The sequence below is a fragment of the Oncorhynchus mykiss genome, chromosome 17, assembly GCF_013265735.2.
Source record: "Oncorhynchus mykiss isolate Arlee chromosome 17, USDA_OmykA_1.1, whole genome shotgun sequence".
In the NCBI taxonomy this organism is placed as follows: domain Eukaryota; kingdom Metazoa; phylum Chordata; class Actinopteri; order Salmoniformes; family Salmonidae; genus Oncorhynchus; species Oncorhynchus mykiss.
Window position 1 is genome coordinate 71,501,037 of NC_048581.1, and position 15,339 is coordinate 71,516,375.

The window sequence follows — 15,339 nt, forward strand, 5'->3', positions numbered from 1 at the left end:
AACGTTCCACAGGTGCATGTTCATTAATTGTTTAAGTATGGGAAACAGTGTTTAAACCCTTTACAATGAAGATCTGTGAAGTTGTTTGGATTTTTACAAATTATCTTTGAAAGACAGGGTCCTGAAAAAGGGACATTTCTTTTTTTGCTGAGTTTATTTGTAATTTTTCCATGCTGTTCCTCAATTGCCTACCCCTTTATGAAATCATCCCTGCTTCGTCTGTTCTATGACAAGCAAACTGTTACAATGTGTTTTCAAGAAGGGCCAGCAATTATCTGTTGGCCTTGGGCCGAACCTTCAGCCCAACTACATCCAGAACTCCACACCAGAATCCAACACAACCAAACAGCATTCAGACCTGCCATGCTCCCCAACGTTGCGGAGAGAGGGAAAGGACCGCCATGATGGTTGTTTTATAGCAGCAGCTAGGAAACCCCAAACAAGACAAGTATAGGTTGTGTAATTAGCTAGCGGTGAGGTATTGTGTAATTAGTTGGGGTTCTAGTCCATCCTGTTTTATATGACGTTAGCCCAGATAGTGCCTTCTGTCACAATATTTGAACATAAACACAGAAATATGGAACACAGAGGCCTAAACTGATCCAACATAAGCTCAACACTCAACGTCAACAGAACAAAGGAGATGATCATGGATTTCAGGAAACAGCAGAGGGAGCACCCCCCCATCCACATCGAAGGGACAGTAGTGGAGAGGGTAGAAAGTTCCTCAGCGTACACATCACGGACAAACTGAATTGGTCCACCCACACAGACAGCACGGTGAAGAAGGCGCAGCAGCACTCACAAACTTTTACAGATGCACAATCGAGAGCATCCTGTCGGGCTGTATCACCGCCTGGTACGGCAACTGCTCCGCCCACAACCGTAAGGCTCTCCAGAGGGTAGTGAGGTCTGCACAATGCATCACCGGGGGCAAACTACCTGCCCTCCAGGACACCTACACCACCCGATGTCACAGAAAGGCCATAAAGATCATCAAGGACAACAACCACCCGAGCCACTGCCTGTTCACCCCGCTGTCATCCAGAAGGCAAGGTCAGTACAGGTGCATCAAAGCAGGGACCGAAAGACTGAAAAACAGCTTATATCTTAAGGCCATCAGACTGTTAAACAGCCACCAATAACATTGAGTGGCTGCTGCCAACATACTGACTCAACTCCAGCCACTTTAATATTGGAAAAATTGATGTAAAAATGTATCACTAGCCACTTTAAACAATGCCACTTGATATAATGTTTACATTCCCTACATTACTCATCTCATATGTATATATTGTATTCTATACCATCTACTGCATCTTGCCTATGCCGTTCTGTACCATCAGTCATTCATATATTTTTATGTACATATTCTTTATCCCTTTACACTTGTGTGTATAAGGTAGTTGTTTTGAAATTGTTAGGTTAGATTACTCGTTGGTTATTACTGCATTGTCGGAACTAGAAGCACAAGCATTTCGCTACACTCACATTAACATCTGCTAACCATGTGAATGTGACAAATAAAATTTGATTTGAAGCTCCATGGTGAATATAACTCCATAAGCTCCATGGTGAATATAACTCCATAAGCTCCATGGTGAATATAACTCCATAAGCTCCATGGTGAATATAACTCCATAAGCTCCATGGTGAATATAACTCCATAAGCTCCATGGTGAATATAACTCCATAAGCTCCATGGTGAATAGAACTCCATAAGCTCCATGGTGAATAGAACTCCATAAGCTCCATGGTGAATAGAACTCCATAAGCTCCATGGTGAATAGAACTCCATAAGCTCCATGGTGAATAGAACTCCATAAGCTCCATGGTGAATAGAACTCCATAAGCTCCATGGTGAATAGAACTCCATAAGCTCCATGGTGAATATAACTCCATAAGCTCCATGGTGAATATAACTCCATAAGCTCCATGGTGAATATAACTCCATAAGCTCCATGGTGAATATAACTCCATAAGCTCCATGGTGAATAGAACTCCATAAGCTCCATGGTGAATATAACTCCATAAGCTCCATGGTGAATAGAACTCCATAAGCTCCATGGTGAATATAACTCCATAAGCTCCATGGTGAATATAATTTATAAGCTCCATGGTGAATATAACTCCATAAGCTCCATGGTGAATAGAACTCCATAAGCTCCATGGTGAATAGAACTCCATAAGCTCCATGGTGAATAGAACTCCATAAGCTCCATGGTGAATAGAACTCCATAAGCTCCATGGTGAATATAACTCCATAAGCTCCATGGTGAATAGAATTCCATAAGCTCCATGGTGAATAGAACTCCATAAGCTCCATGGTGAATAGAACTCCATAAGCTCCATGGTGAATAGAACTCCATAAGCTCCATGGTGAATAGAACTCCATAAGCTCCATGGTGAATAGAACTCCATAAGCTCCATGGTGAATATAACTCCATAAGCTCCATGGTGAATAGAACTCCATAAGCTCCATGGTGAATAGAACTCCATAAGCTCCATGGTGAATAGAACTCCATAAGCTCCATGGTGAATAGAACTCCATAAGCTCCATGGTGAATATTGAATAAATGTTGTTTCTTCCACATTTGGCAAGATAGTATAGACTGCAGACAGCTCTCTTCAGCTGGGTCCATTCTGTTCCCTCTTCACTTGGATGAGGCCTAACCCCCATGAACATGTTCAAAAAACAGAGCTTAGCTTCTCTTCTCTACTGACCGAGTGAGTCAATTAGTTCACATATGAGTACAGCATAACTTTATCAGCCAGGGCTCTTCTGCTGAGCAGAGGAGTTTTGGGGACCTTTACTGCACTTTTTTCTTGTCTTTCCCTTTCCCCTTCCCCCTCTCTTTCTGTCCCGTAATGTGCTTGGGAAAAGAGCGAATGACATCATTCAGGAGATGGCGAGGGGAACACAGAAATAGCCGCGCAGTTTGGTTCCCAGCCCCAGGCCGATTCCGATGAGGTTTGGGATGTGTTTTTAATGCGTCTGATAACTCGAATAACCACCCCCTCTTTCTCCCTCTCACTATCTCTCTTCCTTTCTCTCTCTCTCTCTCTCTTTCTCTCTCTCTCTTCTTTCGCTCTCCTCTCAGACTCAGTGGTCACGGAGGCAAGGTCACACTCTCTACTCTTGGCAGGCTGCAGTGTGCGGAGCTTTTGCAGGTGCAGAGGATTATATGCTGCTTTGGGAAAGGCAGAGAGGGAGGGAGGATGGTAGAGGGCCAGGAATATAGAAAGTTTAACCAAGCCACATTCCTGAAGAATTCTACACCGGTTGCCTCGGTTGGCACAGTGTCTTTTACCTGCGTCAGAGGCCTGGAAAGACAGGAGACCGTTGGAAAAAAAGAGAAAGCACTTTTGATTGATCGGATGTTTTTGCTGTAGATAGAGGTAAAGTTATTGGTCGATTGACTCACTCTGTCAGTAAGTGCTGCACACATAGAGGGCTAGGTTTCAGTGTTGTGCCTCAGCACAGATGAGCATCAGGGGAATGGAAGAAAGGAGGAGAAGAGACGGGAGTCCAGGAGGGGGGAGAAGGCACTGGGGCCCATGCAGCTGTCTGACATCCTGAGCAATGAGGCCTGAAGCGGTCTCAGGCAGAGAGAGAGAAACCGAGAGGGAGGGGGAACAAAATAGTGAGGAAGAGAGAGGCGGAGAGTGTGAGAGAGTACATGAGTAACAGAGAGGGAGAGATGGATACAGAGACAAAGAGAGAGAGAGAGACTAAGAGAGAAAGAGAGACAGTTGGGCCATAACTCTTTAGTCTGCGTGACAGGCCAGACAAAAAGCAGATTTGTAGGAGCTGAGGGCTGGGGCTGAGGACACTGCACCCTGAGGACCATAGACATGGCCACAAGCCACCCCACCTGGAGCAAACACACACTGGGGAAGAGAGGAGGGGTGGAAGGGCAGTTGGAGAGGAGAGAGAGAGGAAAGATGGGGGGTGTAGTAGAGGGAGAGAAATTGAGAGGTGAGGAGTAGAGATGGAAGAAGAAAGGAGGTAGAAGAGATGGGGGAGGAGAGAGAAAGCCAGGATGACAGAGGGGGAGACGGTGTAATCTCTGAGTCTGAGTTGAGTTGAATTCCCCACACAACAGAGGACCAAGAGGGATGCTCAGGTTTCACTCGACTTCCCCACATCATGCCTTATAAAGTATGTGATCCAGTCAGCATAGGAAATAGTCACACTTCATATATTACTCTACTTGTGCGGAAGGCTAAGAGACACATAATGGCACTGTCTCTCATCTTCTATGAACTGCCTGTTGAATCGACACTTTCATTGCCAGACCACAAAGCTGGATTACTTAATTGACTGATTTTACTTAATTGACTGATTTTTAAACAGGGACATAATGGGCTACTGAAGAGCAGTGAGGGAGAGGAGCTGATGCTTGGCCTTGCTTGTAATGTCGATCACATCATGTGATTTTACACCAGTTCTAGATCCCAAACCCAAAGCGACCCGGCTTATTAGATTTGCATGGATACCATATGCTTTGAGGGACACCCAAGTATCGTAGAATCGTAGAATATGTTTTATCAACACAGAGTCTACAGTATACTTGGTGAGGGTTGGGAAAATGAAGTCAGAGAAGTCAGCAACATACTCCCAGCTAGTCAAATCCATACTCATACTCAGAACAGTTCTTACAACAATGGTAAAAGTCCCAAAGCATATAGAGATGGTTATTGGAAACCTCTTATAGCATTTAAATGTATGACAGTTACATGGCCAAGCATCAGCTCCTCTCCCTCACTGCTCTTCAGTAGCCCATTATGTCCCTGTTTACTGACAGCAGTTGCTATGTAACGTAGACTGGACGATAGTCAGTCAGACAGACAGACACTGAGAGGGTGTAGGGGTTTTGGCACTCTCCTCCCCCTCCTCTCCTCTCAGTGGGGACACCCCTGGAACCTTCAGAGTGTGGGCCTCCAAACTTGGCCTGGGTTTAGATTGGGGGGGGGGGGTAACCGCTCCTGTAGCTCTGCATAAAGAAAAGCAGCCGGGGTGGGTGGAGGGGGGGTGAGACTGACAGACAGAGACAGACAGACCGACAGTGTGTGTAGTGTTTAGTGAGGCGTGGGCCTGACTGACAGGGTGGGAGGAGGGGGGGGGTGAGACTGACAGAGACAGACAGACCGACAGTGTGTGTAGTGTTTAGTGAGGCGTGGGCCTGACTGACGGGGTGGGAGGAGGGGGGTGAGACTGACAGACAGAGACAGACAGACCGACAGTGTGTGTAGTGTTTAGTGAGGCGTGGGCCTGACTGACGGGGTGGGAGGAGGGGGGTGAGACTGACAGACAGAGACAGACAGACCGACAGTGTGTGTAGTGTTTAGTGAGGCGTGGGCCTGACTGACAGGGTGGGAGGAGGGGGGGGGTGAGACTGACAGAGACAGACAGACCGACAGTGTGTGTAGTGTTTAGTGAGGCGTGGGCCTGACTGACGGGGTGGGAGGAGGGGGGTGAGACTGACAGACAGAGACAGACAGACAGACAGACCGACAGTGTGTGTAGTGTTTAGTGAGGCGTGGGCCTGACTGACGGGGTGGGAGGAGGGGGGGTGAGACTGACAGACAGAGACAGACAGACCGACAGTGTGAGTAGTGTTTAGTGAGGCGTGGGCCTGACTGACGGGGTGGGAGGAGGGGGGTGAGACTGACAGACAGAGACAGACAGACCGACAGTGTGAGTAGTGTTTAGTGAGGCGTGGGCCTGACTGACGGGGTGGGAGGAGGGGGGTGAGACTGACAGACAGAGACAGACAGACCGACAGTGTGTGTAGTGTTTAGTGAGGCGTGGGCCTGACTGACGGGGTGGGAGGAGGGGGGGTGAGACTGACAGAGACAGACAGACCGACAGTGTGTGTAGTGTTTAGTGAGGCGTGGACCTGACTGACGGGGTGGGAGGAGGGGGGTGAGACTGACAGAGCCAGACAGACCGACAGTGTGAGTAGTGTTTAGTGAGGCGTGGGCCTGACTGACGGGGTGGGAGGAGGGGGGTGAGACTGACAGACAGAGACAGACAGACCGACAGTGTGTGTAGTGTTTAGTGAGGCGTGGGCCTGACTGACAGGGTGGGAGGAGGGGGGTGAGACTGACAGACAGAGACAGACAGACCGACAGTGTGAGTAGTGTTTAGTGAGGCGTGGGCCTGACTGACGGGGTGGGAGGAGGGGGGAGTGAGACTGACAGACAGAGACAGACAGACAGACCGACAGTGTGTGTAGTGTTTAGTGAGGCGTGGGCCTGACTGACGGGGTGGGAGGAGGGGGGGGTGAGACTGACAGACAGAGACCGACAGTGTGAGTAGTGTTTAGTGAGGCGTGGGCCTGACTGACGGGGTGGGATGAATAGTGCATCTGGTATAGGAATGGAACTGTATTGGAGAAACATCTTTGAGAGTATCAATGTATCCCGTTGAATCATGAAATGGTCATAAGAGTGTATTTTGTCATTACAGAACATAAATGTTTGCCGTGCACTCATCGTGTGTGTGTGTGTGTGTGTGTGTGTGTGTGTGTGTGTATGTGTGTGTGTGTGTGTGTGTGTGTGTGTGTGTTTCACTGCGTTTCCAGGTGGAATAGCAGCGTTCGTCACCACTCCCTTGGACGTGGCTAAGACCAGGATCATGTTGGCCAAGGTAAGGCCCAATCAAGCTAACCCAGGCCGGGCCAGCTACAGGACTGTTCAACACTGTCTGTCTGCTGAGTGACGCCTCACAGTGAACTGCAGTTCTCTAATGTAGACAAAGCTCATCAGAGACACACTGCCATGGAGAACAGAATATGGACATTGGTGACACGCACATTCATTCTGTGTTCTCCTCAGCCCAGTGTTGAATTGATAATGTTCTGTGGACATGTTTGTGTTCATGTTTAATGTTAGCTGTAGTACATCTGGACAGGCCAGAGTAGTTTCCAATGGAACGGACAGGACAGACGGGCCTGCCTGTCCTGGGTTTATCATGCGTTTACTCTGCTAGCTCCTGTGTTTGTCTGACTGTGTCTCTCTGTGGTATGTTAGTGGGGGTGTTGTGAGTTCAGTTGAACCCAGTCGTTGTGTCCTTGGATAAGACAAAGTGTTCTGTGCTTTTTGTTCTCCGCGATGACAAATGAGATACCACTCTGTAACACTTCAGTTGGTTAGACGTGGCGCTTGTGTGAAGATGGTAAAAACAACGTTGTATGATGTGTCAAAACATTTGCCATAAACGTGTTTTAGCAGGGGTTATAGAGTTAGGGGTGAGGTCACTTGTGATTTTAAATTGACATAATATTAGCTGGTTGTTACATTAACTCGTGTTTTTAGTGCTAAAACACACAATGTAGCATTTTCTGACTCTGTAAAACCCCACATAAGATCACCCATGGTAGTTAATTTCCCTTCTTTACCTCACCGGGGCCCTGAACGCCTGTTGCACAAGCCCAGACAGGACTGAGGTGTGGGGTGAAGAGAAGTGGGAGTGGAGGGGAGGAGGGGTGAGGATGGGATATGGCGGTGTTGGAGCTTGTCACAGTAGTTTCCTCCTGTTCCAGAAGAAAAGTCAGAGCCAGAGGTGGGTCTGCTGGCTGGGACAGGGGTGGGTCTGCTGGCTGGGACAGGGGTGGGTCTGCTGGCTGGGACAGGGGTGGGTCTGCTGGCTGGGACAGGGGTGGGTCTGCTGGCTGGGACAGGGGTCGGTCTGCTGGCTGGGACAGGGGTCGGTCTGCTGGCTGGGACAGGGGTGGGTCTGCTGGCTGGGACAGAGGTGGGTCTGCTGGCTGGGACAGGGGTGGGTCTGCTGGCTGGGACAGGGGTCGGTCTGCTGGCTGGGACAGGGGTGGGTCTGCTGGCTGGGACAGGGGTGGGTCTGCTGGCTGGGACAGGGGTCGGTCTGCTGGCTGGGACAGGGGTCGGTCTGCTGGCTGAGACAGGGGTGGGTCTGCTGGCTGTGACAGGGGTGGGTCTGCTGGCTGCTGGCTCAGAGAGACTGCTCGGACTGTTCCTCAGTGGCCAGCAGGACCTAGAAAAACACAGAACAGGACTCTTACCATGCTGCACTGCCCACAGCCTGGCAAACAGCACTGTGTCCTCTGAAACCTGCACCCCAGTCTGAGCATGGCACATCCCTGCCTTTGCTACTGCTATAATAGGTCCCCCCACCACCCAGACTAACTTACTGACCAAACTGCCTACATCTACTACAGGGTTTAGGGAAATGGAGGAGGGGAGAGGGGAAATAACAGAAGAGAGAGAGAGAGACATTACATACTCACCAGTGAACCACACTGCTACAGTATAACATGTGCCCAGATACACCAAGTTTTGGCGGTTTTGGAGCAGTGGCTTTTTCGTTGCTGAGCGTTCTTTCAGGTTATGTCGATATAGGACTCGTTTTACTTTGAATATAGATACTTTTGCACCTGTTTCCTCCAGCATCTTCACAAGGTCCTTTGCTGTTGTTCTGGGATTGATTTGCACTTTTCACACCAAAGTACGTTCATCTCTAGGAGACAGAACGCATCTCCTTCTTGAGCGGTATGACGGCTGCGTGGTCCCATGGTGTTTATACTTGCGTACTATTGTTTGTACAGATGAACATGGTACATTCAGGCGTTTGGAAATTGCTCCCATGAATGAAGGCCTACAATTTATTTTCTGAGGTCTTGGCTGATTTCTTTTGATTTTCCCATGATGTCAAGCAAAGAGGCACTAAGTTTGAAGGTAGGCCTTGACATACATCCACAGGTACACCTCCAACGGACTCAAATTATGTCAATTAGCCTATCAGAAGCTTCTAAAGCCATGACATAATTTTCTGGAATTTTCCAAGCTGTTTAAAGGCACGGTCAACTAAGTGTATGTAAACTTCTGACCCATTGGAATTGTGATACAGTGAATTATAAGTGAAATAATCTGTCTGTAAACAATTGTTGGAATAATTACTTGTGTCATGCACAAAGTAGATGTCCTAACCGACTTGCCATAACTATAGTTTATCAAGAAATTTGTGGAGTGGTTGAAAAACGAGTTTTAATGACTCCAACCTAAGTGTATGTAAGCTTCCGACTGTATAATCTTTCAACTGTATATTTTCTGGGTGATTTAAATATTGACTGGATTCATCAAGCTGCCCACTCAGGAAAAATCTTCAGGGATCAGGTTGTCAGTCAACCTCCCGGGGTAGTTACAAACAGCACAGGAATGAAATCATCAACATGTATTGATCACATTTTTACTAATAATGCAGATATTTGCTTTAAAGCAGTATCAAAATCCATAGGATGTAGTGATCACAATATAATAGCCATATTTAGAAAAACCAAAGTTCCAAAGGCTGGGCCTAATATAGTGTATAAGAGGTAATACACAAAGTTTTATTGTGATTCATATGTTGATGATGTAAATAATATTTGCTGGTCTGTGGTGTGTAATGAGGATCAACCAGACGCTGCACTTGACACATTAATGAAACTACTTATTCCAGTTACTAATAAGCACGCACCTGTTAAGAAAATGACTGTAAAAACTGTTAAATCCCCTTGGATTGATGAGGAATTGAAAAATTGTATGGTTGAGAGGGATGAGGCAAAATGTATGCCAATTAAGTCTGGCAGCCCAACTGATTGGCAAACATACTGCAAATAAAGAAATCATGTGACTAAACTAAATAAAAAGAAACTACACTATGAAATAAAGGTAAATTATATAAAGAATTATAGTAAAAAGCTTATGGGCAACTTAAATGACATTTTGGCTACTTCATTCATTGAATCAGATGGCTCATTCATCACAAAGCCCACTGATATTGCAAACTACTTGAATTACTTTTTCAGTGGCAAGATAAGCAAACTTAGAGATGACATGCCAGCAACAAACGCTGACGCAACACGTCCAGGTATATCAACCCAAATTATGAAAGACAAGTATTGTACTTTTGAATTCCGTAAAGTCAGTGTGGAAGAGGTGAAATAATTATTGTTGTCTATCAACAATGACAAGCCATCAGGGTCTGACAATCTAGATGGAAAATGACTGAGGATAATAGCAGACAATATTGCCACTCCTATTTGCCACATCTTCAATTTAAGCCTACTAGAAAGTGTGTGCCCTCAGGCTTGGAGGGAAGCTAAAGTCGTTCCGCTACCCAAGAATAGTAAAGCCCCCTTTACTGGCTCAAATAGCCAACCAATCAGACTGTTACAAACCCTTAGTAACCTTCTGGAAAAAATTGTGTTTGACCAGATACAATGCTATTTCACAGTAAACAAATTGACAACAGAATTTCAGCATGCTTATAGGGACGGACACTCAACAAGCACAGCACTTACACAAATGACTGATAATTGGCTGAGAGGAATTGATGATAAAATTATTGTGGGGGCTGTCTTGTTAGACTTTAGACATTATTGATCATAGTCTGCTGCTGGAAAAACGTAGGTGTTATGTCTTTACACCCCCTGCTATAATGTGGATAAATAATTATTTGTTTAACAGAACACTTCAGGTGTTCTTTAATGGAAGCCTATCCAATATAAGCCAGTTATAATCAGCAATCAGACATTTTTACTAACAACATGCCACTGACTTTGAGTAAAGCCAGAGTGTCTATGTATGCGGATGACTCAACACTATACACGTCAGCTACTACAGCGACTGAAATGACTGCAACACTCTATGAAGAGCTGCAGTTAGTTTCAGAGTGGGTGGCAAGGAATAAGCTAGCCCGAAATATTTCTGAAACTAAAAGCATTGTATTTGGAACAAAACACTGACTAAACCCTAAACCTCAACTAAATCTTGCAATAAATAATGTGGAAATTGAGCAAGTTGAGATGACTAAACTGCTTGGAGTAGCACTAGATTGTAAACTGTCATGGTCAAACCATATTGATGCAGTAGTAGCTAAAATGGGGAGAAGTCTGTCTATTATAAAGCGATGGTCTGCCTTCTTAACAACACTATCAACAAGGCAGGTCCTACAGGCCCTAGTTTTGTCGCACCTTGACTACTGTTCAGTCCTGTGGTCAGGTGCCACAAAAAAGGACTTAGGAAAATTGCAATTGGCTCAGAACAGGGCAGCACAGCTGGCCCTTGGATGTACACAGAGAGCTAATATTAATCATGTGCATGTCAATCTCTCCTGGCTGAAAGTGGAGGAGAGGTTGACTTCATCACTACTTTTATTTATGAGAGGTAGAATGCACAGAGCTGTCTGTCTAAACTACTGGCACACAGCTCGGACACCCATTCATACACCACAAGACATGCCACGATGTCTCTTCACAGTCCCCAAGTCCAGAACAGACTATGGGAGGCACACAGCGGAACTCTATTCCACATCAAGTAACTGACGCAAGCAGTAAAATTAGATTTAAAAAAGAGATTAAAAAACACCTTATGGAACAGCGGGGACTGTGAAGCAACACAAACATTGTCACAGACACATGCATACACACAAAATAACATACACACTATGCATACACATGGATTTAGTACTGTAGATATGTGGTAGTGGTGGAGTAGGGACCTGAGGGCACACACTGTGTTGTGAAATCTATGAATGTATTGTAATGTTTTTAAAATTGTATAAACTGCCTTAATTTTGCTGGACCCCAGGAAGAGTAGCTGCTGTTTGGCAGCAGCTAATGGGGATCCATAAGTACAAATATTGCTGGGCACACAAAAATACACAGGGTGATTTACAGTCCAGGCTGCAGTTATGCTAACCCCGCACCCCACCCTTCACTTCCCCTCCTCTCTTTAATCACCCTCCCATTCCTCTTGCCATGCTAGTCCCTCCCCCCTCACGCTTAACTACTTCTCCCACTCTCTCCAATCCTGATCCCACTCCTCCCAATCAAGACCTCTGGCATAAAACTGCAACAGGTGGAGTGTGGGTGGTGGATTGTTATGGATGTCACCTGTGTTGCCACCGATGTCTGTGAGGGGAGAAGTGGGAGGAGGTAGGATGGGAGAGGAAGACTAAACAGGGTGTCTGTCCAAGTGGCAGGAAGTGGAGGAGACTATCTATCTATCGTCACATCTCTTATTTGTTCTCTCTCTCTCTTAGGCTGGGACTAGTACAGCGAGTGGGAACATCCCACTGGTGCTGTTAGATGTGTGGAAGACTAGGGGCTTGACGGGGTAAGTATGGCCCATCACACGCTGCTGTTCTGGGGGAACCTGAGGACTAGGCTGGGGTAGCCTTCTGTACCTATGTACACATTTCAACAAGTGTCTCTGACTAGGTATCCCCTTCCCCTTTCTATTGTTGAAAGACTGTGTTTTTAAAAATCTTAAACCATTTCTCTTAGCCTGTATGTTTTTTGGGACTTTGCATTATCTGATTTAAAGTCATACAGTTCTTTGCATAATCAGGTTTGCCTGCTGGTAGGAACACTAGTCAGGGGACGTACATTCAGCACAGAAACCTGAAAAATGAGAATTAAGAGCTTTCCAAGAGACATAACTTTTCTGAATAGTCCTATTGATTAAGACATTAGTAGGGCCAACGGTAAGGTTTATGTGTGGAGCTGAATGTGTGATGTGTTTATGACATCTCCTAATGAAAAGGCCAGGTCAGAAGGGAATGATGGCCTGCCAGCCCTAAACCAAACAGCCCTGTGAATAATAGTCTGGTGTGTATGAGCAGCCATCATTTAGTTAAGATATACAGGCCCTGATGTTAATAGCAGATTTGGTTTGGGGTGGTGCCAAAAACAGTCTCTCAGGCACTATCAGAGATTGTTTGAGTAGGCTGCAGTAATGGAATCTAATCAGAGAGTGCAATCCTGTTTGGAAGAGGTTCTGATTCAACATTAACTGGCTGTTTAATAACCCCGGGGTAGTTTGTTAATCTCACTCCGCTGGGGAGAGAGAAGACCAGGGACGGTGTGGGCTTCAACACACTCAGCTGGGGAGAGAGAAGACCAGGGACGGGGTGGGCTTCAACACACTCGGCTGGGGAGAGAGAAGACCAGGGACGGTGTGGGCTTCAACACACTCGGCTGGGGAGAGAGAAGACCAGGGACGGTGTGGGCTTCAACACACTCGGCTGGGGAGAGAGAAGACCAGGGACGGGGTGGGCTTCAACACACTCAGCTGGGGAGAGAGAAGACCAGGGACGGGGTGGGCTTCAACACACTCGGCTGGGGAGAGAGAAGACCAGGGACGGGGTGGGCTTCAACACACTCCGCTGGGGAGAGAGAAGACCAGGGACGGTGTGGGCTTCAACACACTCGGCTGGGGAGAGAGAAGACCAGGGACGGGGTGGGCTTCAACACACTCAGCTGGGGAGAGAGAAGACCAGGGATGGGGTGGGCTTCAACACACTCGGCTGGGGAGAGAGAAGACCAGGGACGGGGTGGGCTTCAACACACTCCGCTGGGGAGAGAGAAGACCGGGGACGGGGTGGGCTTCAACACACTCGGCTGGGGAGAGAGAAGACCAGGGACGGGGTGGGCTTCAACACACTCCGCTGGGGAGAGAGAAGACCGGGGACGGGGTGGGCTTCAACACACTCAGCTGGGGAGAGAGAAGACCAGGGACGGGGTGGGCTTCAACACACTCGGCTGGGGAGAGAGAAGACCAGGGACGGGGTGGGCTTGTTATTGAATGGCTCTTCTTATGCTCATGAAGCCGTCATACAGAGGGATACCTTGTAGAAAAGTCTCTACCCTAAGCCTCCCAGCTGCCTCGACAAGCCGCCCCTAATTGAAAGAGTATTCTTTGATGTTCCCCCTCTTCTTCGATATTTTGTCTCTCTTTTTCTGGACTTTTTTTCCTTCTCTTCTCTAACTCTTGGTTTACTGATAAGATAGCTGCAGAGGGAGGTTTTCTGTACAGCTGAAGGAGCAAGCATAATAAACCGTACAACATGGAGTTCCCCAAATGCCTTCCCCTGATAGTGATACACACAGTCTCTCTGGGACAACCAGAGGAAGGAAAAGCAGTGTCGTGATTCCATAGGGAAAGGACTTGGCAGTTACGCCGGGGCTGGGGCTTTAAAGCTTGAATTATGGTAATAGGCCCAATTGCAGTCTAGTGAAGCCATAAAGTGCTTCCATCTGTTTTTTTTTTTTTATTTTTACCTTTATTTAACCAGGCAAGTCAGTTAAGAACAAATTCTTATTTTCAATGACGGCCTGGGAACAGTGGGTTAACTGCCTGTTCAGGGGCAGAACGACAGATTTGTACCTTGTCAGCTCGGGGGTTTGAACTCACAACCTTCCGGTTACTAGTCCAACGCTCTAACCACTAGGCTACGCTGCCGCTGTTTGCTGTGCCCCAGAGCACTGCCGAGCCCTGCCTGCCTCCTCACCACACTAACCAAAACACATGGACAGCCAGGACCTCCCCAAACCAACCAGAATGAATCTGAAACACGCCAAAACAATGTAAACCTGAGTTCACCAAGTCAGCTCCACTTCGCATGACCTAAACCTACTGCTCAGACTTTGAACCCAACTGTCTGCTCCAGGGTTGGGGTCAATTCTGAATTGAATTGCAAATTGCATTTTAATTCCAATTCAATTCTTGAATTGTAATTGATTTTGAATTGGCCACAACCCACAGGTGAAGAATTTAAATAGAATGTGAATTAAAGGAAGTAGAATTTAATTTAATGAAATGATGCAGATGATTAATGAGAAGAAAAGTGCTCCTGATCAAAAGGAGGTGAAGACATGTGGTGTATCTAAGACCACTGGTTCTCAACATGATTAAGACCAAAGCCTGTGATGAGCAGCTCTCTCTCTCCTGCTGAGGACTCGGTGTATTTTAGGCTGTGCGGTTAGGAGGCTGTGAGGTGATTGGCCGGTGTTCAGGGCCTGACTGATCTGTGTGGCTGGCAGGCTGCTGATGTTAGTGAGTCAGCGAGCCCCAGAGGTTTATGGGAGAAGTTCAGCCATCTTGTTCCACAGGTGGGGCTTCTCCCAGACAGGAAGTGACACACTGTTGTGAGCCAGAACACGTGGAGGTGGTCTGGAGAATTTAGAATCTTAGAACACTTTAAGAACTGTGCTGACCCATTGCCAAATCAATCTTTCACATGGGCAGATACTGAAAATGGGACATTGTTTTCTGTCTATTGCTTTCCTTGGCTTGTTGTTTGAAACAACATTGGCTTCATTCAGGCACTGGCAGCCTACCACATGAGCGTTTCGAAAAGGACTATATTTTGATATATAACGTGTGTGATGGAAAAGGTTGAGATTCACACACAGTGGGTGTTTACTTCTATTTCAGTCGAAGGTGATAACTCTGCAAAGAGCAAACTGAAGGGCAGGATGACAAGCTTTGAGAAATGTCCCCTTGCTCATTTGTTCCAGCTTAAGCATTTAC

The 15,339-nt window shown here is 46.8% G+C and overlaps 1 protein-coding gene across 2 annotated transcripts in view; it reads left to right on the forward strand.

Annotated features, from left to right (window-relative positions):
* slc25a26 (solute carrier family 25 member 26) overlaps positions 1–15,339 on the forward strand; it is a 68,707-nt gene that overhangs the window by 51,377 nt on the left and 1,991 nt on the right. For both annotated transcript variants that reach the window (XM_036950570.1, XM_036950571.1), the window contains 3 exons: positions 3,102–3,171; positions 6,591–6,655; positions 12,068–12,141. In XM_036950570.1, coding sequence (XP_036806465.1) covers positions 3,102–3,171; positions 6,591–6,655; positions 12,068–12,141 — 209 coding nt within the window. The remainder of the gene's footprint in view (positions 1–3,101; positions 3,172–6,590; positions 6,656–12,067; positions 12,142–15,339) is intronic.